Genomic DNA, 24,473 nt, shown 5'->3' with positions numbered 1-24,473 from the left:
GCCTGGGCAGCATAAACCCCATCTCAAAAAAGTAAAAAAAGTTAGGTCTGGGATTTTTCTTTCATTGGAAATAGAAGTGCAAAGGATAAGTGGTAGGAAGGTCTGAGTACTTCAGGATACCTTACTGACTTGATTTATAGCATTTTTAGAGGATCAAAATAGGCAAAGACTTGCTGTCACTCAGCACAGTGCTTTATAATCAAGACAGTAATAGAAATATAAGAGCTATGTTTAAAAACATTCATTAATACCTAATCTATTTAATATTAATATTTATTTATTTCTAATTTCCTCCCCCATGTCTCACAGTATTGACTCCTTTGGTAAGACCAAATAAGACTGTTTTCTTTACTCTTGGCTGGAATGTTATAAACTATAGTCACTTTGAGATTTTGAAAGCCTTGATCACAAGTTCTGACCTAATATTAGTAAAAATGAAAACACGAATCAGTGCAAGTTTTGGAGCAGATAATTAGAACATGGGGCTCATAGTGAAAACATGATAGAAGGGATTTGTGGAGATAAAATATTGTATGACATTCTTGTTCGTTCTATGGACATAAACTGAGACCCAGGGAGTTGAAATGATTTGTCTAAGAGTTACATAGCAAAGTGTTAGTAGACAAGAGAATGGAACATTGCACATTCTGGAGTACGGTCAGCCCTCCATATCCCTGGGTTCTGCATCAGTGGATTCGGCCAATTGTAGATTAAAAAAAAAAAATTTTATATTAAACATGCACAAACTTTGTTCTTTTCATTTCCTAATCTAAAGATTATTTAAAGTATTTGGGAGGAGCTGGGTGTGGTGGCTCATACCTGTAATCCCAGGGGCTCTGGAGGCTGAAACAGGAGGGTTACAGGTTCAAAGTTAGCCTCAGCAATGGTGAGGTGTAAGCAACTCAGTGAGACCCTGTGTCTAAATAAAATACAAAGTAGGGCTGGGGATGTGGCTCAGTGGTTGAGAGCCCTTGAGTTTAATCCCCAGCATGTCCCCCACAAAATTAAATAAAATAAAGTATATGGGAGGAGCTGGATATAGTACATACCTGTAGCCCCATCTATTTGGAAGGCAAGGCAAACGGTTGCTTGAGTCCAGGAGTTCGAGTTCAGCTTTGGCAATTTTAGCAAGATACTGTTTCAAAAAAAAGAAAAAAAGTATATGGGAGGACCTGCATAGATTATTCGTGATGCCTTTTTATATGATTTTATATGATTATATGATGCTTTTTTATATGAACTTGACTATCCAACAGATTTTGGTATTTGAGGAGGATCCTGAAACCAATCCCCCTAGAGATGGAAGGATGACTGATTGTACTTCTAAATGTTATGCATATAAAATATTTTGGACATATAAAACACATAAAAATTCATGAATAGAGCAAGATTCAGACTAGAATATAGCTGTTAAGTGCTGTATTGTTATTCCCCCTGCTCAAAATAAAGTTGTGGTTTCTTCTTACCTATACCTTTCTGTTATACCCAAATAGCAGCTAGGGCACTTGGTCACATACATGTTGGTAGAAAAAAAAATAATAATGAACATCCAGGTACTCAGTGGTCAGCTTAAGAAAATATGATTGATGGATTGAAGTCTCCTGGGTCCCTCTCATTCACATACCCTTTCTCTTCCACTGGCCCCATTCTATGACCATCATCATCAAGGTATAAACTCTATTTGAAAGTCAATGTTTAATCCATGCATCTCTTAAAAAGCATATGCCTTCATTAACTATCTTTCTTTGGTATAAAGCTAACTTAAGAATGAGAAAAGTGTTTATAGTGGATAGAGGGAAATCCTACAGAAATAGCTCAAGTGACAGTCTGCTCTCCCACTTCCCTCCTTTCCACCTTTAACCCAGTGAGCTAAGAATAAATGGGCTGGCTGTTTGAGCCATGTTTTAGATTCGAGCCCTGAAGGGAAATATTTTTTTTCCATATGTAAAACATCCATGCTTTTCTATGAGGACTTCACATCCCAAATGAGAATATAAACAAAACTGGAAACCCAAGTAGGCAGAACCCACTGCAAAGGGGAAAAACAGGTGCCAGTGGATAAATAGCCTGCTCGCATGGACCAAAGTTCTTATTGACACAGCCTTTCAGTATTTACCCAGGAAGCCAGGAAGAGCTATCCACTGCTGGCTTCCTTATGTAGCCGCTGTTTCTCAGAGCACCCAAACTTGGGCACCCTCCAAGTTAGGGCAGTGCCAGCGTTGGTAACTCTTGTGGTTATTGGAAATGCTGAGCTTTGGCTGTGTCTTGAGATGTTACCATAATCCAAGCTGGCCCCTCCTAACCTCCTCATCCCAGGACTCCTCCTTGCTCTACTTTGGGAACCAATGTTGATCACAGCAGGTGCAGTAAAAAGGCTGGGTCAAGAGAATAAGGATCTAGCCCACTCCTCCTTTAACTTCCTGTATATCATTGATGTCTCAGCAGTTTCCTTTCTTGTGAGAGACTTGGAGCCCCAGGGTTTCTCTCTAGCTCTAGGAGTCTACAACCTCCAGGTGTGCTTTCCTTCCTGTCTTTTTCACTTCATTTGCATCAGTGTTTGCATGTGTTTCCACAGTATGTACAAGGTTGTACTTTTACCTTGTAGGCCTGAAATAATTTTACTCACTTGTGGGTGTAGTGAAAAAAGAGCACTGGACTGTGGGAGACAAGACACCTGGATGCTGATTCTGGTTCTGCCACTACCTGATTTTATAACCTTGGGCAAGTCGCTCAACTTCTCTTTGTTTGTTCCTCTGCACAGTGGGGTCAATATCTGTCTTGTCTAGCTCACAGGGTTGTTGTGAGAATCAAATGAGATTGTATATGTGAAAGCACTTGGGAAAAGGCCAGGGTATATCTTCACAGACTTTTAGAACAGACAAACCAAAGCTTGAGGCTTGAACACTGCCTCTACCATTTGTTAGCAGTTCATCTCTCTGAGCTTGTTTCTCCATTTAGAAGATAGGACCAAATCCTACCCCAGAAGATTGTGTGAGGATAAATGTATCAGGCATTTAAAGCATTTAACAGTGTCTGGCACATTGTAGGCCCTTAGTGAATGATAGGTAGGCAGGTCTGTGTTCTTCACTTCCTTGTTGGTCAGCTGGAGTGACGCGCAGGAACAAACTCAAGACTGGGAGAAGATAAATTTTTCTTCTTCAAGGAATGAACTAGTGTTTTCCAAGTTGCTAGATGCTTTTCTATATAAGATTTCTCATGCTGAGCATGTGACATAGTCCCAGCTCTTTGGTAGGCTGAGACCGAATGATTACTTGAGCCCAGCTTTTGGAGGCTAGCCTGGGCAACATAGTGAGACACCACCCCCTCATCTCAAAATAAAATTTTAAAAAGCAAAGAAAAAGATTTCTGTTAATTATCTCAATAGTTGTGTTGAGGTGGTTATCATTATTGTTTATTATAGGAAATGGGCTAAAGTACAAAGAATTGAAACAACTTAGTAAGTGATAGAACCTAGACTAGAACACAGACCTTTTGATTTTATAAATATCTAAACAAAACCTGAAGGAAATTATGGAAACTAACCTTTTGCTTATTTCTTTCAAGTCAATGTTGGTGAGGACTGTCCAGTATTCGATGGCCTGTTTGAGTTCTGTCAGTTGTCTACTGGTGGCTCTGTCGGTAAGGAATATACATTCCCTCCCCAAGGGTTGTGCTGGGCTCTTCTAGGCCATAATCCCAGTAGGGCTAGGCTTGGTGGTGTATGTCTGTAAGCTCAGCAACTCAGGAGGCTGAGGCAGGAGGATCAAAGCCATTTTTAGCAATTTAGTGAGGCCCTAAGACACTTAGTGAGACCCTGTCTCAAAATAAAAAATTAAAAAGGCTGGGGATGCGGCTCTATGGTTAAGCACCCTGGGTTCAATCCCCAGTACCAAAAACATCCTGGTAGGGCTGATATGTAGCCATGGAGAATGGTCCTCTGGGTTTTTGTTTTAGCTCTAAATTTTCCTTTTGGTTTGATCCTAACCTACATTTATTTTCCAACATGATATTAAAAGGTGTTCTTCCCTGTCCTCTCCTACCAAGAGATCTTACATACAGAAATTCCGGGCTGGGATTGTGGCTCAGTGGTAGAGCGCTTGCCTAGCATATGTGAGGCACTGGGTTCGATCCTCAGCACCACATAAAAATAAATAAATAAAATAAATGTCTATCAACAACTAAAAGAATTAAAAAAGAAAAAAAGAAATTCCCTGCAGACCTCAAGGGGTTGTTCAATACTATATGTGAAAGCACTTGTGAATTGCAAAGTGTTATAAAAATGGAAGTGTCATCATCGATGTCTTATGGAAGAATATGGTAATTACCTTCAGAGGTCATAAATATTCCCCATGTGTCTCCCACTTCTGCTTGGGTTACCTGTAGGATTACTCTAAATCCTTTCTTAGCAAACAATCATGTGTTGCTTAATGATGGGCACACATTCTGAGAAGTGTGTTGTTAAGGCAGTTTTTTTGTATGAACATTATAGAGTGTGTTTAGACAAACCTAAATGATATAGCCTACTACATACCTAAGCTATATAGGATGCCTACGGTATAGCCTATTGTTCCTAGGTCATGATGTACAAAACAGTGTGAGATTAGATCAAGCACCAGAGGAAATGATGTAATCAAGAAATGCAGTAAACATGAGGCTGCTGCTAACACAGCATACCATTTTACAGTGAACTTTTTTTTTATTATTATAAGTAGAAGTACTTTCTAAAATAACTAGAATGTAAATACATAAACCAGTAACATGATCACTTATTATCAAGTATTACAAATTGTACATGATTGTATGTACTATACTTTTATATGCCTGGCAGTGCTATGGGTTTGTTTATACCAGTATCACCATAGACATGTAAGTAATGAGCTGTACTACAATGTTAGGAAGGTAACAGCTTGCTGGGCATGACAGTGTATGCCTGTAATCTCAGCTACTCAGGAGGCTAAGACAGAAGGTTTACAAGTTTGAGGCCAGCCACAGCAACTTAGTGAGACCCTGTGTCAAAATAAAAAAGGGCTGGGGGTGTAGCTCAGCAGTAGAGTGCTTGCCTAGTATCTGTGAGCCCCTATGTTTGATTCCCACTATTGGGGGTGGGGTACACAAGTCTACAACTTCACTTAGGTAGTAGTGTTTCAGCTCATTCCTAATCTTTTGGAACCACTGTTGTATGTGTGATCTGTTGTTGAGCCAAATGTTATGTAGTACATGACTTTATTTTTCCATGATCATTGTTTCCAACCTCTCTCCCTTAACATAACCTCAGAAAACAAAGATATGCACAGAAAAAAAAATGACCCATATTCACACTGTCTGTGGATAACCACTTTTCATTTTGGTGTTTTTTATCCATACTTTTTTCCTGTGTGAATATATCTGAACATAAATTATACATCAATATTTTTACAAAAAAATTTTTTTTTTTTAGAGAGAGTGAGAGAGGAGAGAGAGAGAGAGAGAGAGAATTTTTAATAGTTCTCGGCGGACACAACATCTTTGTTGGTATGTGGTGCTGAGGAACCCGGGTCGCACGCATGCCAGGCGAGCGCGCTACCGCTTGAGCCACATCCCCAGCCCTTACAAAAATTTTTTACAAAAAATATTGCTATATACTATTGTATGTCTGTAATTTTACTTAGTAAATCTTTTTTTTTTTTTTAAGAGAGAGTGAGAGAGGAGAGAGAGAGAGAGAGAGAGAGAGTTTTTAATATTTATTTTTTAGTTTTCGGCGGACACAACATCTTTGTTTGTATGTGGTGCTGAGGATCGAACCCAGGCCTCACGCATGCCAGGCGAGAGCGCTACCGCTTGAGCCACATCCCCAGCCCGTTAGTAAATCTTTAAAATTTCTGTTTCTGTAGTATTCTACAGTGGCTGCATGATTATGTACTACTTTGATATATTCTGTCATTTCTTGTTAGATTATTTGGATTGTTCTATGCTTTTATTGTTGCTCAAAAGTCAACACTGCCACAGATACTCATGGGTGTGTGTTTCTCACTTCATTTTGGATCTATTTCTACTTTGGACTAGCACTATTTTTGCTCTTTTTTCCAAAATTTTTTACTATGAACTACAGTAAGAAGTACCTTTACACATGCAGTCCAGGATAGTTATGAGTGTGTGTGCATTTACACACGCATTCATTCACTCTAATGCCAAAGTTTTCACAGAAGAGCAGTTACTGTTACCCTTACTGTTATATTTTTATTCTACTCTAAGAATATTTAGAGCTGGGTGCCATGGCACATGCCTATAATCCCAGAGATTATAGGATCACAGGTTTCAGGCTACCCTCAACAATTTAGCAAAGCCCTAAGGAACTTGAGACCCTGTCTCAGAAAATAAAAGGGATTGGGGATGAGGCTCAGTGATAAAGCACCTCTGGGTTCAATCCCCAGTACCAAAAATATATATACACACACACTAGTCATGACCCTCTAAATCAGTTCTAAGGCCTACTAATGATTTACCATCCTTGGTTTGGAAGATAGTTTATAAAGTGTAGCCAGTGTCACTGGAAACTGGTGCAATCCTATAATACCAGTGACTCAGGAGCTGAGGCAGGAGGATCAGAAGTTTGGGGTTGGACTTGGCAACTTAGTTAAATTCTCTCTCTCTTTTTTTTTTTGTACCAGGCTTTGAACTCAGAGGCTCTTAACCACTGAGCCATATCCCCACCCTTTTTTGTATTTTATTTAGAGACAGGGTCTTGCTGAGTTGCTTAGGGTCTTACTAAATTGCTGAGGCCAACTTTGAACTCATGATTCTCCTCCCTCAACCTCCCAACCTGCTGGGATTATAGGCATGCACCACTGCACCTGGCTCTGTCTCAAATTAAAAAAAAAAAAAAAAGTCTGGAGGGGGTGTGGTTCAGGGGTAAAGTGCCTCTGGGTTCAATTCCAGTACCAAAGTAAAAAGAAAAAAAGAGTAGCCAGTGTCCTGTTTATTCCCTGTTGAAATTATGGTAGGAGAGAGGGAGCTACCTTGTGAGTTGTACAATACAGCTGTTGAATAGGCAAGTCCTATCTCTCACTGGGTTCTTCGGGCTTCTTGGGGGAAGGGGAGTGCAGCTTAGTAACAAGCTTATGTTCTCTCTTCTTACACCCAGCAAGTGCCGTGAAACTTAATAAGCAGCAGACGGATATCGCTGTGAATTGGGCTGGGGGCCTGCACCATGCAAAGAAGTCCGAGGCATCAGGCTTCTGTTACGTCAATGATATCGTCTTGGCCATCCTGGAACTGCTAAAGTATGCCTGCCTGGCCTTGTCTCTTGGAGGAGCACCTTAGGCCAGGTTCCCACTTCCCTCTCCCCTTGGGCTTGCCTCCCTAGTTTGCTTTTCCTATGGTGTGCTGGCTAGGATGTGTTCAGTGTCTCTGGCCATCCTCTCCTTGACGGGGTCTTGATTTGATCTGAGCTCACGGCAAGATCAGGGGCAGGCACTGCTCAGATCCTGCCTCCAGAGTTTCCCTGTGTGGCTGGAGTTGACCCTGGCTATAGAGTAGGAAGATCGGACTTGGTCGGATTGGTCAGGCCTCTGGAGACACCCGGCCGCTCTTCCACCTTCCTTCAGCCAGTTTCCACGTCTCTGGTGCTTAGAGATACCTGAGGGAGGCAGCCAGGCCGGTAAGCTGGGACCTGGCGCCCTTGGCGCGTCCCATCCCCAAAGAGCCCCCAGACCCCTGACCCACTTCTGATCCTAGGTATCACCAGAGGGTGCTGTATATTGACATTGATATTCACCATGGCGATGGCGTGGAAGAGGCCTTCTATACCACAGACCGGGTCATGACTGTGTCCTTTCATAAATATGGAGAGTACTTCCCAGGAACTGGGGACCTACGGGTGAGAACTCCCTTTAGGGGCCAACCAGCTCACCCTCAGCTACAGCTCTAACTCTCCTTTTCTGTGCCACTAAAAACCATTCCCCCCTCTTCTGCCATTTAAAACACTGCACTCCCATCTGGGCTGCCTGCCACAGTCACTTTTCCTCCCTTTCTGAAGGAAGGGAATGATGAGACAAGGGGTCAGAGGAGGATTGGGGTCTCCTGGCTCACTGTACTTTCCTCGTGGCCACAGGGTTGCATCACACTATTCTATTGTGCCATAGGCTTAAGTTTGAGGCTAGGAATTAGGACTTTTATGGATCATCTCAAGGGTTCTTAACATTTTAACATCACCTTCCTCCTTTGATCATCTGGCAAAAAGTGAATGACTCGACCCAGAAAAGTATGTGCAACTTTGCATCTGATGTGGAATAGTTAATAGACATGTCCCTGCTGAAGCTCCTTCATAGAACTGTTCTATTTGCTTCTGTTCGCCTACAGTGAGATCGGCCACTTTCTGTGCTAGTAGTCCTTGGGTAAAAAAGTGGCTCTAATTCAGTTTGCTATGGCAAGCATTAGGATAAGTGAGCATTTACTATTCTGAAATTAATTGAAAGAACTTTTCTCCACTCTTTGCCCTTACATACCTTCCTAGAGATCTAGGAGAGAACAAGGGTAGAGGAGTGTGCAGTAAAACTGGAAAAGAAAGGGTTACTTGGGGTGGGTGTTATTTCTATGATCCAACTGCTAGCCAGTCTAACCCAATCTGAAGGCAGAACTCTTTGCTGTGGGGTAGGATATTCAATCTCTGGCCCCATAATCAGCTCCCAGGCTTGGTGCAGGCTCAGTGGTATGTCCAGAGATGAGAGCTGGGCTTGCCAGTGAAGGAAAGGACACTACCCAAGGTACTCTGCTCTGTCTTGGCCACCTAATGGCCCAGCTTGACTCTCCTAAAACTGTCAACTTTTTCCTTGGCCTTTCAGCCCCATCCTGAACTTCATCTTTCAGTTTTCCTTTAATGTCCCTCTTGATTAGGATATTGGGGCTGGCAAAGGCAAGTATTATGCTGTTAACTACCCACTCCGAGATGGGATTGATGACGAGTCCTATGAGGCCATTTTCAAGCCGGTAAGTGACTTAATCCTCCCCTTTGGGTACAGGTGGGATTGGTCCAGGGGAAGGGTAGCAAAGCACCCCACCATATCTCAGGCTTCCCTTCCCACAGCTAATTGGGAAGTGAGAGGTATTTCAACCCATTGTAGTGTGATCAGTTAGGGCAACAGAAATCATCCAAATATCTGTTGATGCCTTATGTGGGTCAGGACCTCTGCTGGATACAAGAACATAAGAACATCTAAGGCATGATCTTTGCCCTCACAGTCTGTGGTTAGGGAGGTGGGCACTTACCCAGTAGCATGTGGTCAGTGCTGTTTTATATCTCCATTTCTGTGGAATCAGCTCCTGGGAAATTATTGGGGTTTTTTTTGGTGGTGCTGTGCTTCCTGGATTTTTTGTTTCTTGTTGCTTTACATTGATGTCTGCATATTTGAAGAAGAGACTTACTCCAGTCCTTGCAGACTGGCTTTGTCTGGGAAAGCCCATCCAGGATTCTGGGGCCAGGCTTGCAGCAGGAGTCCTCAGGCAGGCTGGCCTAGTGCCTGTGTTTCTGAGGGATGAACAGAGGAGTGAGATAAACTGCTGCCTGGGCTGGGAAGAAGGTAGTCAAGGATGAGTTCCATGGAGGTGGTGACATTTGAGCTGGACTTTGAAAAACAAGGAGGAGGTGGGGGCTGAAGAAATGGCATTTGGTAGAAGGAACAGCACCTGCCCAAGTACAGAGGTACCAGTATAGAGCAGCTTGTAGACAGATGTGTAGGCAGAGGGTTGGAAATGGATGTTGGAGTCTGCATTTCAAAGGCAGCCTTGAGTGCCATGCAAATGAAGTCCAGTTCTTATTTACAAGGAACAGGAAACTGTTGAGTGTGGCCTAAGGAGTAATCTACTATGTGCCTAACTAGTAGTAAGGGTGACAGAAGTTTCTGAGTTATGGTTTCAGTCCTGTGTAACATTAGACTCTAGTGAGAACAAGATAGACAAAAGTAAAGTGCCTCCTTGCCATATGAGGCTCAAAGTCTGTAGGACCAAAGGAGTAAAGCGGATGTACTTAATGGTTGGGAAGCTTCCTAAAGGAAGTGGCACTAGAGCTTGGGCAATGACATAAAGATTAGGGAGGTGACAGCGAGGCCATTCGAGGTTCAGTTATTAGAGCTAGAAGTGTCTTGGAGATCCTTTCAAATAGAAAACTCCCACTTCTCTACCCCACAGCATGAGGGACAGTAGAAAGATATGAGTGAGTGATAAGAAACAAAGTGCTTTACCCACACTTTCTACCCCTGAACCTTATATAGCTTTTCTTGAGGTTGATGGTGACCAGGATGTGTCCTTTTAGGTCATGTCCAAAGTAATGGAGATGTTCCAGCCTAGTGCGGTGGTCTTACAATGTGGCTCAGATTCCCTGTCTGGGGATCGGTTAGGTTGCTTCAATCTGACCATCAAAGGTGAGAGCAGGTAGTACAAGCATGGGTGGGCAGGGTCCTGCTGAGTGCTCCGGTAACCCAGAACCCCTTTTTCCTCCAAAGGGCATGCCAAGTGTGTGGAATTTGTCAAGAGCTTCAACCTGCCTATGCTGATGCTGGGAGGAGGTGGTTACACCATTCGTAATGTGGCCCGGTGCTGGACATACGAAACAGCTGTGGCTCTGGACACAGAGATCCCCAATGGTACTAGTTCCAGGGCCAGGTTGTACCGGGCAGGAGCTGGTGCTCATGTGCCCTCAGGTTCACAAGCTTATACCCATTGGTCACAGAACCTCTCCTCTGACACTTCTTGTGACAAGACCATAGCCATGGGTTTTTTCTTACTAGTCCTTTTTGATGATCACCCTCCTGCTTTGGGTGTGGGCAGAAATTATCAGTAATTATTAACAGCTTTGGAATACCCTACTCAATAGGGTAACTGGGTTTATGAGCTAAAGGAATGCTCATAATGAGTGTCCTAAACCACTGGTTTGGGCCTTCCTCTCCTAGTGACACATATGCCACAGCATGTACACTGGAGAATGGTGTTACAGAGATTAAAATCCCGGAGGCACCCAAGTTTCACCCTACCTCAGAGGCATCTTCTCTCTTTTATAGATGGGTGAACAGACCCAGAGAAACCGAGATGATTTTCTCAGGGTCCTGTGGCAGCTAGGTCTCTTACTGTCTTCTCCCTGCCCCAACCAGAGCTTCCATACAATGACTACTTCGAGTACTTTGGACCAGATTTCAAGCTTCACATCAGTCCTTCCAACATGACTAACCAGAACACGAATGAGTACCTGGAGAAGATAAAGTGAGTATATCCCCGGCTGCCTTTTGATTGAGGAGTCCAGGCTCTGGTTTGTCTCTAACCAAAGCCCAGCCACCCTTTCTCTCATTGGTCATAGACAGCGGCTCTTTGAGAACCTGAGAATGCTGCCCCATGCACCTGGGGTCCAAATGCAGGCCATTCCCGAGGATGCCATCCCAGAGGAGAGTGGTGATGAGGACGAAGAAGACCCTGACAAGCGAATCTCGAGTAAGACCCCGACCCAGGGCCCTGTACCTTTCCATTCAGTAGGAAGCCGACTTCCCTCCACTCATTTCCCCCAGGCTACCAGCCTGTGGAGACACCTGTTTCAAGTTTAAGTGCCCTTAGGTTCAGTTAGGGAGTCCGAGTCCCCTCTTTTCCTTCTCTTGGTCCCTTTCCCTAGTCTCTTGGAGGACACACAGGAGAGTATTGAACATAGATCCTGAGATAAACTGCCCCTGGCTCTCTTACCCATTCTTTCCATCCATTGTCTCCCAAGTCTGTTCCTCTGACAAACGAATTGCCTGTGAGGAAGAATTCTCTGACTCGGATGAGGAAGGAGAGGGTGGCCGCAAAAACTCTTCCAACTTCAAAAAAGCCAAGAGAGTCAAAACAGAGGATGAAAAAGAGAAAGACCCAGAGGAGAAGAAAGGTGGGTTTGGGTTGGGCCAGTCTTGGGTCTTAAGCCCTGGAGGAGGATCAGTCTATGTAGGGCACCAGGAGGAGGGAGATGACTCAGGCCCTGCCAGCTCCTAGGGGCCACTCAGCTCCTTGGCCTTTTAGTGGCTCCCAGAAGTGGCAGAACCCTGAAACAATGAAATACTCCGTCATCTCTACTGTCTGACTGAGCCTGGCTTTCACATACCACCCGAGCCCTTTTCTCAGCACTTCACCCCAGTTTCCCAGGGGGCTGCCTCCGCCCACTGGGTTCTGACTCTAGCAGGCTGGGAAACCGGTCCAACCTGTTTGTTTTCAACAGGGCTCACTGGGAGGACCTGGGATGGGCTTTTCTATGTCCAATGAGCTGTACTACTGGGAAAGGGGTTTTAGGCAAGTGAAGACCCCCTGGGACTTTCCAGAGAGGCTACCCTTAACCATCTCTGCACTCTTATATTCTAGAAGTCACAGAAGAGGAGAAATCCAAGGAGGAGAAGCCAGAAGCCAAAGGGTGAGGAAGAAGCTGTCAGCCATCTCCCTGGCATCGGAGCATCAGCCCCTTTGTCCCACCACTCTGAGGGAAGGCACAGGGACAGCTGATCTCACTTACAAAGGCCTCTTTCAGGGACCAGTCCATCTCTGCAGTTCTAGGCAGAGCTAGGAAGTCCCAGCCCCCAGCAGTCACCTGGGCAGCCAGGGTCCTGTGGAAGTGCATTGTATCCACTTTTGTCTCAGGGTGGTTTATCTCATGCCAGTCTCTGCTTTCTCCACAGGGTCAAAGAGGAGGTCAAGTTGGCCTGAGCAGACTTCTCCAGCTTTGGCTTCTGGCCAAGTTCCCCACCTTTTTCCTCCAATCCCTCAGATTTTTATATTTTCTATTTCTCTGTGTATTTATATAAAATATATTAAATATAAATGTCCCCAGGGACTAGATAGGAACCAGGGCCCTGATCCCAAGGCAGCTGTGTGGAGGAAACTTCCAGTAGTTGCCTTGTTCCCCATCCCTCTTTAAGTCTTTTGAACCATCTACAGTGCAGATCTGGGTGGAAAGGATGTAACCATAAGAAAAATCCTAAAATGACAAGGGTCTGTTTAGTAGCTTTGGAAAGGTGCCCTTACCAACTGTTCTAGCAGGGATGGGTGGGTCTTTAGGGACCCCCTGTACTTTTCAGACTCCTAACATCAGCCATTGGTTGTTTTTTTACCTTCCCACTGGCCTCAATAGAGCCAAGAAACTCACACTGCCCTGTCTTCCCCCCAGCTCCACAGGTGAAGGTTGGTAGTCTAGCTTCCTTTCTAAGATACTATTTTCATTTTTGTGAGACTTTGTAATAAAATGGTACATTTCTATACCCTTCTGAGCTTTTGTTTCCTGACAGTGTCTCTGGGTTAATTTCAGTTCTTCCTATTCATTGGTGTGCCTTCTGGATACCTGGTCCACAAAAAACCCCGAACTTACCTGTCTTTTCAAAATGTTTTCCTTAAGTTATCAATCAGTTTCCTCACCTTACCCCCAGAAGACCACTCATTAAAGCACCACTAAAGGGATGACATTTATTCCTTTTCCAAATGTTACAGTAAAACCAGGTGGAAGAGAATGGTTTTAGCAATTAGAAAAAAAAAAAAGTACAAATCTGGGGTTTGGCCATTAAAAGTTATTTACAACAATGGGAGAAAAAAAGACAACAAGAAGTTGTTTCACATTACAGACCTCCCTCCCACCCCAAAGCCTAATACTTGCTTACCAAGTCAAAAAAGAGACACAGTTGATTCACAAGCTGGAGGTTTGAACTTGAGTAAGACATTTATAAAAACCCAGACAGGGGCAGTGTCCTCCCCAGCCCAGGTGCCACTAGGCACAGCACAAAAGACTAAAAACTCAACAGGGGAAAGGCTGGACACTCAGGGTTTGGGAGTACAAGCACCCCACTTCTGGCTCAGGGATTGGGGAGTGGGATAAACAAAACCTACTTGGAAAAGAACTGGGAGAGAAAACCAGCAATTGCCTTCTGCAGGGCTGGGGACAGGGAAGGAGGTAGGGTCAGGAACAGGAGCATTTCACATCACTAACCTAACTTGGGAAATTGTAAGGGACCATCTTCAACTGGCCTTAAGAGAAAAACCAGATGGCCGATGGGAGAATCCACAGGAGGGAGAGGAGAAAAGGGAACGTGGCTGGGAGGGGGCAACAAGCCCCTTCCTTTCTGGGCACAGGAAGGCAGCCAGGGCACCAGGTCCAGGCAGTGACCTCACAAGGACAGCACAGTTTTTGCAGCTTAGAGATCACCCACCTGTCCCCACCCAGCTACTCATTCTGCTCAACGCTGGCTGATGCAGGGCCACTTTCTGACCCCAAGGGAGTGGACGGCTCTGCAGCCTGGGGCCCTGCCTCTTCTTCTGTGTCTCCTCCCTTGGAGGCAGCACTGGCCTCTGCCCCTTTGACCTGGGGCTCCTGGCTCTCGGGGGTGGCAGCAGCCTTCCCTTCCTGGGCAGTGCCCTCCTCGCTGCAGGCACCGATCTCCCCCTGCTCCTGCTCTTCCTCTGTGGGTGAGGAGGCAGAAGAATCACCCCCACCCTCCTTCCGATTTCTCTTGAAGGACAGGCCACTCAATTTAAAAGGCTTCTTGAAAGAGAATTTCTTCTTCTTCTTAGGGGTCTCCTTGGGAGCGGTCTCCCCCTTGGCCTCAGCGCCCTGGCCAGGGGGTGCTGGCTCGATGGCATCACCAGTGGCCCCCGCTGCCTCATCTGTTCCGTTCACGGGGGGCGACTCCCCTTCACCCTTGGGGGATAAGTCTCCATTGCTTTTCACGTGGCCATTCTCCTGCAGGGCAGAGGAGACAGCAGTGAGGGCCGGGGTTATTCTCCCCCTCCCCCAACCCGCTTCTGGATCTTTCCAGGTAACGGGGTCCACCACTCGGATCCACTGCGACCCATGTCTGGCTTCAGCCTCACCCCACACCCGGAATCCCGTCAAACATCGTCTCTCGCAGGCGCGCTGGGACAGCCGCGGAGGCCACCACCGGCAGGAGGCGCTGGGCACCGGGGGCCCCCACCCCCCTCCCCCGGGGCGCGCTCTCCATTCCGCACGGAACCGCTGCGGGCCGCGGATCCCGGGCCAAGGGGTGAGCCTGCCAGGCGATATTGGGCGGGAAGCCGCCCCGGGGCGCTGCCTCTCTACACCTGGACGGCCTATTTTCCCAGCCTCCTGCTTTGTGTAGACGGCCCCCACCCACCCCAGGCTCTCCCCACCTCTCGGCTCCCCCCTTCAAAAAAGACCGCGGGCCACCGAGGTCGTGTGTGCGGGTGCATGCCTTCCCCTCCAGGCACCCGCCCCGCAGCCCCTGGGCGCCCCCTTGGCGCGGCCCAGCAGCGCCTTTGTTCCCCGCGCGGCACTCGGGGCGGCCGGGGGACAGCGCCGGGGGCCGGGACCGCGAACAAAGAAGGCGGCGGGGCCCGGCCGGCGCCCCCTCCCCGCCCCTCCCCTTGCTACGCCCGCGGGGGCTGCGGCGCCGAGAACAAAGGGACCGGGCGGGGGAGGGGGCGCCGCGTGTCCCGGGCCGGACAAAGCGCGCGGCCCCGGCCCAGGGCCCTAAAGGGGGCGAGGCGCGAGAGGAGGGGGCTGGGGCCGGCCGTGCAGAGCGCACCCACCTGTCCGTTGGCCTTCGCGGGGGAAGCGCCTGCTGCCTCCTCGGCGGTCACGTCGCCCCGGGGAGCCTTGGAGCTCTGGCTGCCCATAGTCGGGGGGGGGGTCTGCTGGGGGGCGCCCGGAGCCGCCCCGGGCTCGCGCCGCAGGGGATAGTCCGGCGGGGTCGGCCCGGCGGGCGGAGGGGTGGGGCTGGCGCCTGAGGGGGAGGGGTATCGGGGGGAAAGCGAGCTGCACCCCCGCTCCGCGGCCGACCCGCTAGCTGCGCCCGCCGCCGCCGCGCTCCGCGCCAGAATGCCGCCCGCCGCCCGCCGAGCCGCCTATATATATGCGCCCAGAGCTCGGGGCGGGGCCGGACATTTAAATAAGCACCCAATCGAGGGGCGGAGGCGGGGTCGGTCGCGGGCCCCACTTGCGCAGTGGGCGACGCTGGCGGTCCGGTCTCCCCCAGTCCCTCCCGACTACCAGGAGCAGGTAGGGACGATCGTGGGAAGAAGAGGCAGCGGTCCTTAAGCGAGCTGAACGCAGAGGGCATCCTCGAGGAAAGAGAAGCGCGCAGTCTTTTCCTCTTCTCACCGCCTCCCTCTCAGGGTGGGCGTCCACGCACAGTGGGGTGGCCCCCATCTCCTTGGTCCTGCACTGCAGCCCTTGTCAGTCTCCCCTTGAACTCTTCGAAGGGCTCACATGCCCAGACTCGTCAGACGGCTGGTCCTGAGTTATGCTCCAGAAAATATGATCATAGCAGCCTTGGGGCCCCGCGCTGGGTCCGGCGCCACGAAGGTCTGGAGACCTGTCAAAGGTCCCATCCACTTCCCTACCTGCTTGCCGCTACCAGCCTGGGGGCGGGAGGGGAGGTGTGACTTAACGCGAGGTCACTCTAGTCAGACTTGTGAGGCTTGTCCATCAGTCTATCGTCCCTCCTCTCAGTCCGTCAGCCAGGACAGAGAAATTCACCTCGACCTGAACCCACTACAAAGTTCCTGTGTGTGTGATGGGGGTGAGGTGGAGGGACCTGTGATCTTAACGGGCATCTCCCCATGTGAGGCCGATGGGCCTAAGGCGCAGAGACGTTGATGTAACCCGTCTGCCTTGAGTTTGGTGTCCCCCACTTCCTGCTTTGCTCCCCTCCTCATACAGGCAACAGAACCCCAGTGAGGGACTCAACAGACCTTAAACACTCCAGTTTGAAGGGAAGGGATGGGATGCCACCAAAGGTCCCTCAGCACCTTTGAGAGTTCTTTGGAGACAGCCCCCAAGGTTGCCCAGCCCAACCTCTGACCCTGCCTGAGAGTGGGGAGCCTGGAGGTAGGAGCAGGGTGGAGGTGGCTGAAGACCTTGGTTCTCTTCACTTCTCCTTCCCCAAAGTCCTGGCTAGCCCAGGATGTGTCTGTCTGGCCGCCTACCCTCAGTCCCCAGGAGGAAAGGGATGGGGGCTGGAGGAAGCAAAGTGGTGCTACAGCTCAGCCGGTCCCTCCCTTCCTCTTACTGGTAAGACCTCCTGGGAGGCCTGAGGCTGTGAGGTATGGAGACACCCCAGGGCCTGAGAAATTGGGAATTCCCCACAGATCTGGCTGCAGAGGGGCCGGGAAAGCTGAGGTGGCTTCAGCATTCCGCATTCACTCCTGTATCCTCATCCCCACCCCAATTCTGAGATTGTAGAATACTCTCAGCTTCTTTAACACTGCCCCTCATTTTACAGACCAGAACACTGAAGTTCAGAATGGGAAACTGACATGCTCAAGGGCACACAGTAGCGAAAGGTGAGAAAGGGTCTGGAAAGATGGAGACTGGAGGCTAAAAATCCTTGGAGGAATTTCCTGTTGAAATCTGGATCTCCCTCAGAGTGGAGGCAAGAAGACCTAGTTTGGGGACAAAGCCCCATACCCCCACTGCAGCTCACTGACAGTACAGTGACTCCTCCATCCGCTACCACTCAGGGATGGACATCGTGACCTACTCTCTGTCTTCACCACAATAGGGAACCCACAATGCTGCCAGGCGCTGCCCGCACCGGCTGGCAGGGCTTAGATGAAGGATGTGTGAGTCTTGGAGGGGTTGGGTGGGGTCAGAGGTTAAGATGGGATCCCAGGATTCCTGATCTCCAGGTGCTGCCTGGTAGAGGTGAGAGGCACATTTTTCAGAGGATTCCAGGAGCAGGGTGGAGCAACAGGGCTAAAAGATCTTGAGTGGCTAGAGAGCCTGGTCCATGGTGGAGGGGGGACTGCATCCCACCAGACATTCAGGAGGCTGGGGAGGAGGTGCCTGGGAGCCCAATCCTGTAGAAAATCCAGGTCCCAGCAGAATCCAACTTCTTGAAGAGGGAGGAGACTTAGTATGCTTGGGGGTGGGTGTCCTATAGCAGCCCTATGGCCTCCTCCCGTCCACACTGCGGCTCCTTCCTTCCCAGCTGCTGCCAACCCAGACAATGTGCCCATTGTTCTGTGTCTCTGGAAGCCTGTGTGCAACTGTGTGTGTCTGTTTTTCTCTGTGTGTGACTATGTATTACTGTCTGTGTTGAGACTTTGTGACTGTGTGTGTGTGTGTGTGTGTGTGTGTGTGTGTGAGAGAGAGAGAGAGAGAGAGAGAGACCAGGTGTGTATATTTGTGGTTGTACAAGTCTGCATCTTTCTTTGGCTCTGTGTATTCAAGGGGGAGGGAGAACTTTGGTGATACCTGGTGACTCTCTGAGACTTTCTGGGTGTGTACCTCTTTCCTTGAGACTGTGTGTTGGTGACTGTGTCTGTGATTGGGTGTGTGACTATGAGTGTGAGTGTGGGGGTAGAAGAGTGACTGTGTGAGTGTTCCCAAAGGGCTTAGGTGTGCCTCACTGGGTCACTTAGGCTGTGGTGGTCAAAACCTTTGAGAGGTGAGCCTTTGCCAGGATGGAGTGACAGGGAAAGGAGGAATACGAAGAACAGGATGCCTGGGATGGAGGGGGAAGGGGAGCTACAGGGACCAGACACCCCATAGACACACATTCCCTATCTGTTCCAGTACTCCGGTAAGGCTCAGATCCTGGCCCCACATATATACAGCCTCAGGAAGAGACATCAGAGTATGGGAGGTTCTGCTGGAGGCCCTAAAGGATGTGGCTTGGCAAAGCCCAATTCCCAGCCCCAGAGTCCCCATCCTCTCCTGAGGGCATCAGCTTGACCTGGAGACCTCAGTTCTGGCCCAGGTGGGCCTCCTCCTGATATGACTGTTAGCCCATCCTTCCTCTTGGGCTTCAGTCTGCTCATCTGTACAGTGAGAGGGTGGGCCTCCTGATTCATAGTCACAAAGACTTCCTGGAGTCCCTCCTTCTGCTCAAGTGTAGAAAGGGTAAGTGGTGAGTCATGCGGGTCCTTGCCCTCAGGGATTTCCCATCTAGTAGGAGAGACAGGCAATGCCTTAAGGGGACAGAGGAGAGGCCCAAGGAGGGAGAACCTAGAGCGAGGGAATGTAGGAGCAATGAAGTCTGTGTGCAGGTGTGGGCGGAGGAAGGGCCAAGTCTGGGCCAAAGTTTGGAAGATGAGATCCTAGAATTCAGAGACAGGCTGGGTGCAGAAACAATGGGGACAGAGGAGTGAGGCTGGGCCACCCAATTTTCTGTTTTAGGTGTCACTGGGTGAAGCAGACCCATTGACTGGGACAGGGCATCAGTGGGAAAAAGACTTGGTGGGGGAGTTGCTGAGTCTCAACTTGCTGAGTTCAAGAGACCCAAGGAAAATTCAGGAGGACATCAGGAAGCAGCCTGAAGTCTTTAGGCTTAAGTACACACATCCAATCACATTTCCTGAGCTAAAAGCCAGTGCCCAAAGTCTGGTTGGTGTCCTTACAGAGACAACACCCAGAGGGGTTTTTGTTTGTTTGGGTTGTGGTGCTGGGGACTGAACCCGTGGCCTTTGCATGCTAGGCAAGCACTCTACCATTGAGCTACATCTCCAGCCCAGGCAGAGGTTTTAAATCAGTACTGATCCCAGGAAATCTGGCCTCTGATCACTGCCAATAAGAGATACCTGTAGCCAAGAGCTGGATGAGGTCACCCAGGAAGTATCTATGCAACGGGAGCTCTGCATGGGTGAGGCAGGCAGCAGGAAAGGACCCAGGAGGAGTCATAGATTGGAATAGGAAGAACCCTGGAGTAGAGAATCATGGGGATTCCCAAGCATTGGGGAGATTTATAGAAAGGCAGGAAAAATCAACAGTAATATGGTCATGACTGTTGGCACTGGTGATGTGCTTGCTATATGCACAGCCATGTACTGACAGCTCTCCATACATGACCTCAGGACCCATGAGATGTGCACCATCATGGTTCCCATTCATAGGAGGAAACCAAATCTTGATGAGGCGGATGTTGATGTGAGTGAGATAAAAGGATAAAGCTGGGCCCAGTGGTGCATGTGATTTGGGAGGCTGTGGCAAGAGAACTTAAGTTCAAACCCAGCCTCAGCAACTTAACGAGGCCCTAAGCAACTCAGTGAGTTGAGTCTCTAATAAAATATAAGAAAGGGCTAGGATGTAGCTCAGTGGTTAAGCAACTCTGGGTTCAATCCCTGGTACCAAAAAAAAAAAAAAAAAGAAAGAAAGAAAGATAAAAGGAGGTGGGCAGGACTGGAGAAAAGTGGTTTTTAGGAGCTCTAAGCATTCACCTCGGCTGGAGGCAACTAGAGGTGCTTCAGGTTGAGAAGAGCAGTGGTGGTGGTGGGCAAGGCACAGGGCCAGGCAGGCCTCCAGGGCACAACTCCCAGAACCAGGGCTGCTCCCCATGGGCCCAGGCTCCCTTGACTCTGGCTTGGTTGTCCACAGCCCACCTGCTAATTATAGGCCTTGAACCCTGGTATGGTCCTTGGGCCTCCTCAAGGGTCCTTCACTGGGACACACTATCCAGTCACCAAATCACAAGGACAGGAATTCTGAAAATCCCCTTTCAGAATTTAAGGCCTCCCAGAACTTTGGTTTCTCTCTTTCCTCTTCCTTCCCCTGAAGAGGGAGAGAGATGTGTGTGGAGGGGAGGATGTTGGTGGGGTCTGCATAAACCAGTGGTGCCCAGTCACTACCCAAGAGAGCTGTTTCCCATTAGCCAAAAGGCACGTGCTCCCAGCTCACCTGCTTACCTACCCAAGGCCTGATGAGGTAAACAGAAATTCAACCCAGTTTATCTGGGCCACAATGAGACTTTCCTGACTCACTCCTCACCTCTTCCTGACTTTTAGTTTCTTTTCAGATCATGGGTATCTTTGAGAAAGGAATGGCCAAACCAGTAGAATGTGTATTGCTTACAACTTTCCAACCAAAATCCCCATTTTAGGGGAAGTCTCTTCAAAAAGGAAACTGAGCTGGGCACAGTGGCACCAGCCTGTAATCCCAATGGTTTGGGAGGCTGAGATAGGAGGATCCTGAGTTTAAAGCCAGCCTCAGCAACATCAAGGTGCTAAGCAACTCAGTGAGACCTTGTCTCTAAATAAAATACAAAAAAGGGCTGGGGATGTGGATTAGGGGTTGAGTGCCCCTGAGTTCAATCCTCGATACCAAAAAAAAAAAAGGGAAAGGAAACTGAAACTTCCCCCCAGTTCAGGCTCCAATCCCACTCCTTCCCCCATGAGCTCCAGCCTCATCCCCTCACTTTCCCATTCAGCCTCTTGCCCAGAATAATTTGGACCACATTCTCCTACCTCCAGAGACCCTGGAAAAGCCCTTCCCCTTAAGCCTCGCTCTAACCACTCTGTAGAGTGAGCACCCTGGGAGTCACTTGGGTCACTTCTGGTTGCTCCTTCACTGTGTGGTCTTAGGTCCTTTCCAACCCTCAATCCCCTCAATATAAAATGACCACAGTACCAATTCTGTAGGATTATTGTGAGATAAAGGGGTTAACATGATCAAAGGAAGCCCTAAAACCCAGCCCTGAAGGCACAAGGTGCCCAGAGGCATTAAGTAATGTTCCTGGGTGCCACTGTAGGAAATTCTGGGCCAGAGGACGATTGCCTTCCCTTCTCTTTCTTGTGTGATCCAGAGGGAGAAGGTGGGGACCTGGACAGCCTGAGACAGCCCTGTGGCTCTTCCAGCACCTTCTTTCTAGGCTAGGTGGTAGAGGGACTGATCAGGCTGTTCAAAGGATGCTGAATTGTTCAGGGGATGGGGTGGGATTTATTTGGCCTCAATTAATTCCTTAAATGCTAAAGAAATATGTCTCTTCCCCAGAACCCTGAAGAAAGACGCTCTCCTTCTCCTCTTATAACCCCAAAGTATCCGGCTGGGCGTTCTTTTTAGTGACTTTTCCCAGAGAGACATGCTTCAGTGCTTCCCCACAAGACACACTTCATCTGAGTCCCCTCCCAGCCCTTCTTAAATTCTCCTTTCCACCTTCTGTGAAGGGAGGCCTCACATTCCTGGTGACCCATTCCCAGTTTGCTCCTCAGACTGAAGATCAAGCTCCCAGTCCCATCCCCCTCATTTCTTCTTGTCCCACGGAACTACTGGCCTTTCAGTTCCTCAGAACTGGGCTTCCTTCAACTTCAAGGCCTTTGAACATGCCATTCTCTTAGACTAGAAGCCATTTACTTGCCATTTACTCATATCAAACCACTCCTGAGACCATTTCTAGATTCCCTAAAGCACATTCCCTGCCTCTGGGTACAGGCCTCCCACCAGCACTTCCCACTGTGTTTCCCAAGCCAGGAATCAGGGTTGATCTACTACGCTGCCGTCTCAGCTTGTTATTTGCCCCATCTCCACTTCCAGGAGCAATGCTCTAAGCAAGACCCTTCTTTCACCCAAAACTGTATCATTTTTCACTGGTCTCTCTGCCACTTCTCCTGCCTCTCTAGCTGTTCTCCACTATCTCAGAGTCACTGTCCAATAGAAGGCTCTCAATAAATTTCTCTCTCTCTCTCTCTCTCTCTCTGGGTATCAAAACCAGAACCTCATGTGCTCTACCACTCAGCAACACTCTCTGCCAATATTTGTTGGTAAATGGAGTAAATGAGTGAAGGAATGAATGAAGGGGATAAAGAAATGTGAAATCCAACATACTCCTCTTGGTTTTTGTCTGTTCCCTCCTGCTCTCAGGACCAAGCCTGCACCTTGACTAAAGTCTTCATTACCCAGCCCTGTCACATGATCTGGGACCCCAGCCACTCACACCTCACTCTCCTTCCTGCTTTTTCTGCTTTGTGCAGGCAGAGTCCCCTCTACCTGATTATCCTCCTTCCCTACTGTGCAGCAGGGAAACAAGACAGGCTTGTTGCAGGCTAGAGATGATGTGGCCTGCAGGAAGGGCAATAGGGACAGCAGCCAATATTAGCATTGTTTGAGATCCCTGTTCCCGCTGCTCTCTGTGCTGGGCTTAAGAGTGTGCCCTTGGAATTCAAGGTGGAGATGCCTAGGAGACCCATGGAGATGGCGGACTAGCAGTTAATGTACAGGGAAGCCTATTTTTTTCAGAGGAGAGGCCCCTTCTTGAAGTAACATGCTTGAAGCCATGAGGACCCCATCAGGTCCCACTAGAGAAAAATACTTGGCTCAAGAAGACAGAACTAGGACTCCCCAATATTCATACTCTTGGAGGGGAGTCTGCAGGGAGATTTGGTAGTGGTCAATAAAGAGGGAATGAATAAGAAGCAGGGGTGTCTTCAAGGCTGAAGGAAGAAATGGTTTGCAAAGGAAATGAGTGATTTACCTTCTTAAATGGCACCAAAAGGTGGGGGAAGGTGGAGAGAGATAAGGAGATGTTCAGGGGCAGAAGGACAGGATGTGGGAAAGGAGGTTAGGATGAGGAGGAAGAAAGGCTGAAGATGGTACTAAGTGTCTGTCGTGGGTGACTGGGTTGAGAAGTGAGGAACCCCACACAGGAAGCCTAGACCAAGATCAGAGGGTTACATGTGGAAAGAGTGGTTTGTTTGGGTCAGGGTGACTTAAGGTGCCTTTGGGATGTCATTTAGATCTCTGCATCTAGAGAGAAATTTGTGTTGGACAGAGAAAAAAAGATCTCTGCCTCCCCCCATGTGTATCTGAGAGAATCTATATGCTAATAACGGAAGTCTGGATCTCTAGCCCGGATGTCTGTCTAGAACTCCAGCAGCTCTTGGAGGTCACCCTGGTGTCCCACAGGCACCCATAAGACACAGACAAACAGGCTCAGGTGGACACAGATAGGAGCGGACAGAGCTGGAGGCAAGAAACCCAGGGAAGAGTCAACTGGACTGCTCCAAACAAAGGCAATGGTGGCATGATCTAGGTGAGGGCAGAGGGCAGGGGAGAAGTTCAGGGGAGCACAGGGACGGGGCTTCACTGAGGGAGGGGTACTGGGAGTCTGCTGTTCCCAAGAGCTGGTGCTCCTGGGAGCAGCCCTAAGACTTCTTCCTCTAACCATCAGCACCTCCCACCAGGCCTTTCAGGGAGGCTCAGGTAGGACCACTGCCCAGACAGGACCTGAGACAGTGTGTAAGAGAAACCACAGGGACAGCAGCCTGACCACAGGCCTTGAACCCGATGAAGAGGCAGAGACCACTCCTTGAGCCATATCCCTCCCCTGCTTCAAGCGGATCATGGCTCCTCGTTTCCTCCTGCATAGTGTTCAACCCCTTGTTCTGGCCTTTGAGTCACTGAAGCTCTGGTCCTGGCCGGCCTTAGTTCAGGCAGGGCTCACCTGGCTGCCAGTCCCATGGTTCCCTCAGTGGGACAAACACTTCAATCTACAAATCGCCAAGCCTTCCTCTGCACTGCCCTTCTTCCTGGGCATGCCCACCCAGTGCCTGCCCACCTGTCACGACCAGCTCCAGGGATCTCCCAGAAGTCTTTGCTGACCCATCAGAGGACCCACTGTGCCCCAAACAAACTATGTCACCCACACCTCAGACCTTTTAGTCAGCTAGTGTATGTCTCTGCCTTTGTGTGGCAGGGGGAGAGTCTGGGAGCAGGAGCTGGTCTGGTTCATCCAATCTACTCTACTGGAGGTGGGATGGAC

At 48.8% G+C, this 24,473-nt stretch overlaps 2 protein-coding genes across 4 annotated transcripts in view; one reads left to right on the top strand and one right to left on the bottom strand.

Annotated features, from left to right (window-relative positions):
- The window catches only part of HDAC1 (histone deacetylase 1), a 35,399-nt gene extending 20,249 nt beyond the window's left edge, over positions 1–15,150 (top strand). For 2 of the 3 annotated variants that reach the window (XM_081306915.1, XM_081306914.1), the window contains 11 exons: positions 3,565–3,639; positions 7,121–7,259; positions 7,714–7,855; positions 8,872–8,964; positions 10,286–10,394; positions 10,476–10,616; positions 11,121–11,229; positions 11,324–11,454; positions 11,726–11,878; positions 12,346–12,394; positions 12,657–13,017. In XM_081306915.1, the coding sequence (XP_081163041.1) occupies positions 3,565–3,639; positions 7,121–7,259; positions 7,714–7,855; positions 8,872–8,964; positions 10,286–10,394; positions 10,476–10,616; positions 11,121–11,229; positions 11,324–11,454; positions 11,726–11,878; positions 12,346–12,394; positions 12,657–12,684 (1,169 nt within the window). In that variant the 3' untranslated portion in view covers positions 12,685–13,017. Of the gene's footprint in view, positions 1–3,564; positions 3,640–7,120; positions 7,260–7,713; positions 7,856–8,871; positions 8,965–10,285; positions 10,395–10,475; positions 10,617–11,120; positions 11,230–11,323; positions 11,455–11,725; positions 11,879–12,345; positions 12,395–12,656; positions 13,018–14,780 lie in introns of those variants that run through there. The other variant, XM_081306913.1, reaches the window with a different exon arrangement.
- On the bottom strand, positions 13,431–16,535 carry MARCKSL1 (MARCKS like 1). Its single transcript, XM_081306916.1, has 2 exons — positions 15,532–16,535; positions 13,431–14,704 (listed from the first exon to the last, which is right to left on the bottom strand). The coding sequence occupies exons 1-2, from the start codon at positions 15,616–15,618 to the stop codon at positions 14,189–14,191; spliced, it is 603 nt and encodes a 200-aa protein (XP_081163042.1). The 5' UTR covers positions 15,619–16,535; the 3' UTR covers positions 13,431–14,188.
- Positions 16,536–24,473: the final 7,938 nt, after the last annotated feature.

Source organism: Spermophilus citellus (genome assembly GCF_964194105.1).
Source record: "Spermophilus citellus genome assembly, chromosome: 9".
Classification (NCBI taxonomy): Eukaryota; Metazoa; Chordata; class Mammalia; order Rodentia; family Sciuridae; genus Spermophilus; species Spermophilus citellus.
The sequence above is the reverse complement of the archived record's forward strand: the minus strand, read 5'-3'. Positions and strand labels throughout refer to the sequence as shown.

Excerpts from the sequence above, each read along its gene's own strand:
- MARCKSL1 (XM_081306916.1), bottom strand. The coding sequence starts at position 15,618 with ATGGGCAGCCAGAGCTCCAAGGCTCCCCGGGGCGACGTGACCGCCGAG. Across the intron at positions 14,705-15,531 it reads CCGCGAAGGCCAACGGACAG|GAGAATGGCCACGTGAAAAG; the intron begins GTGGGTGCGCTC and ends TCTGCCCTGCAG.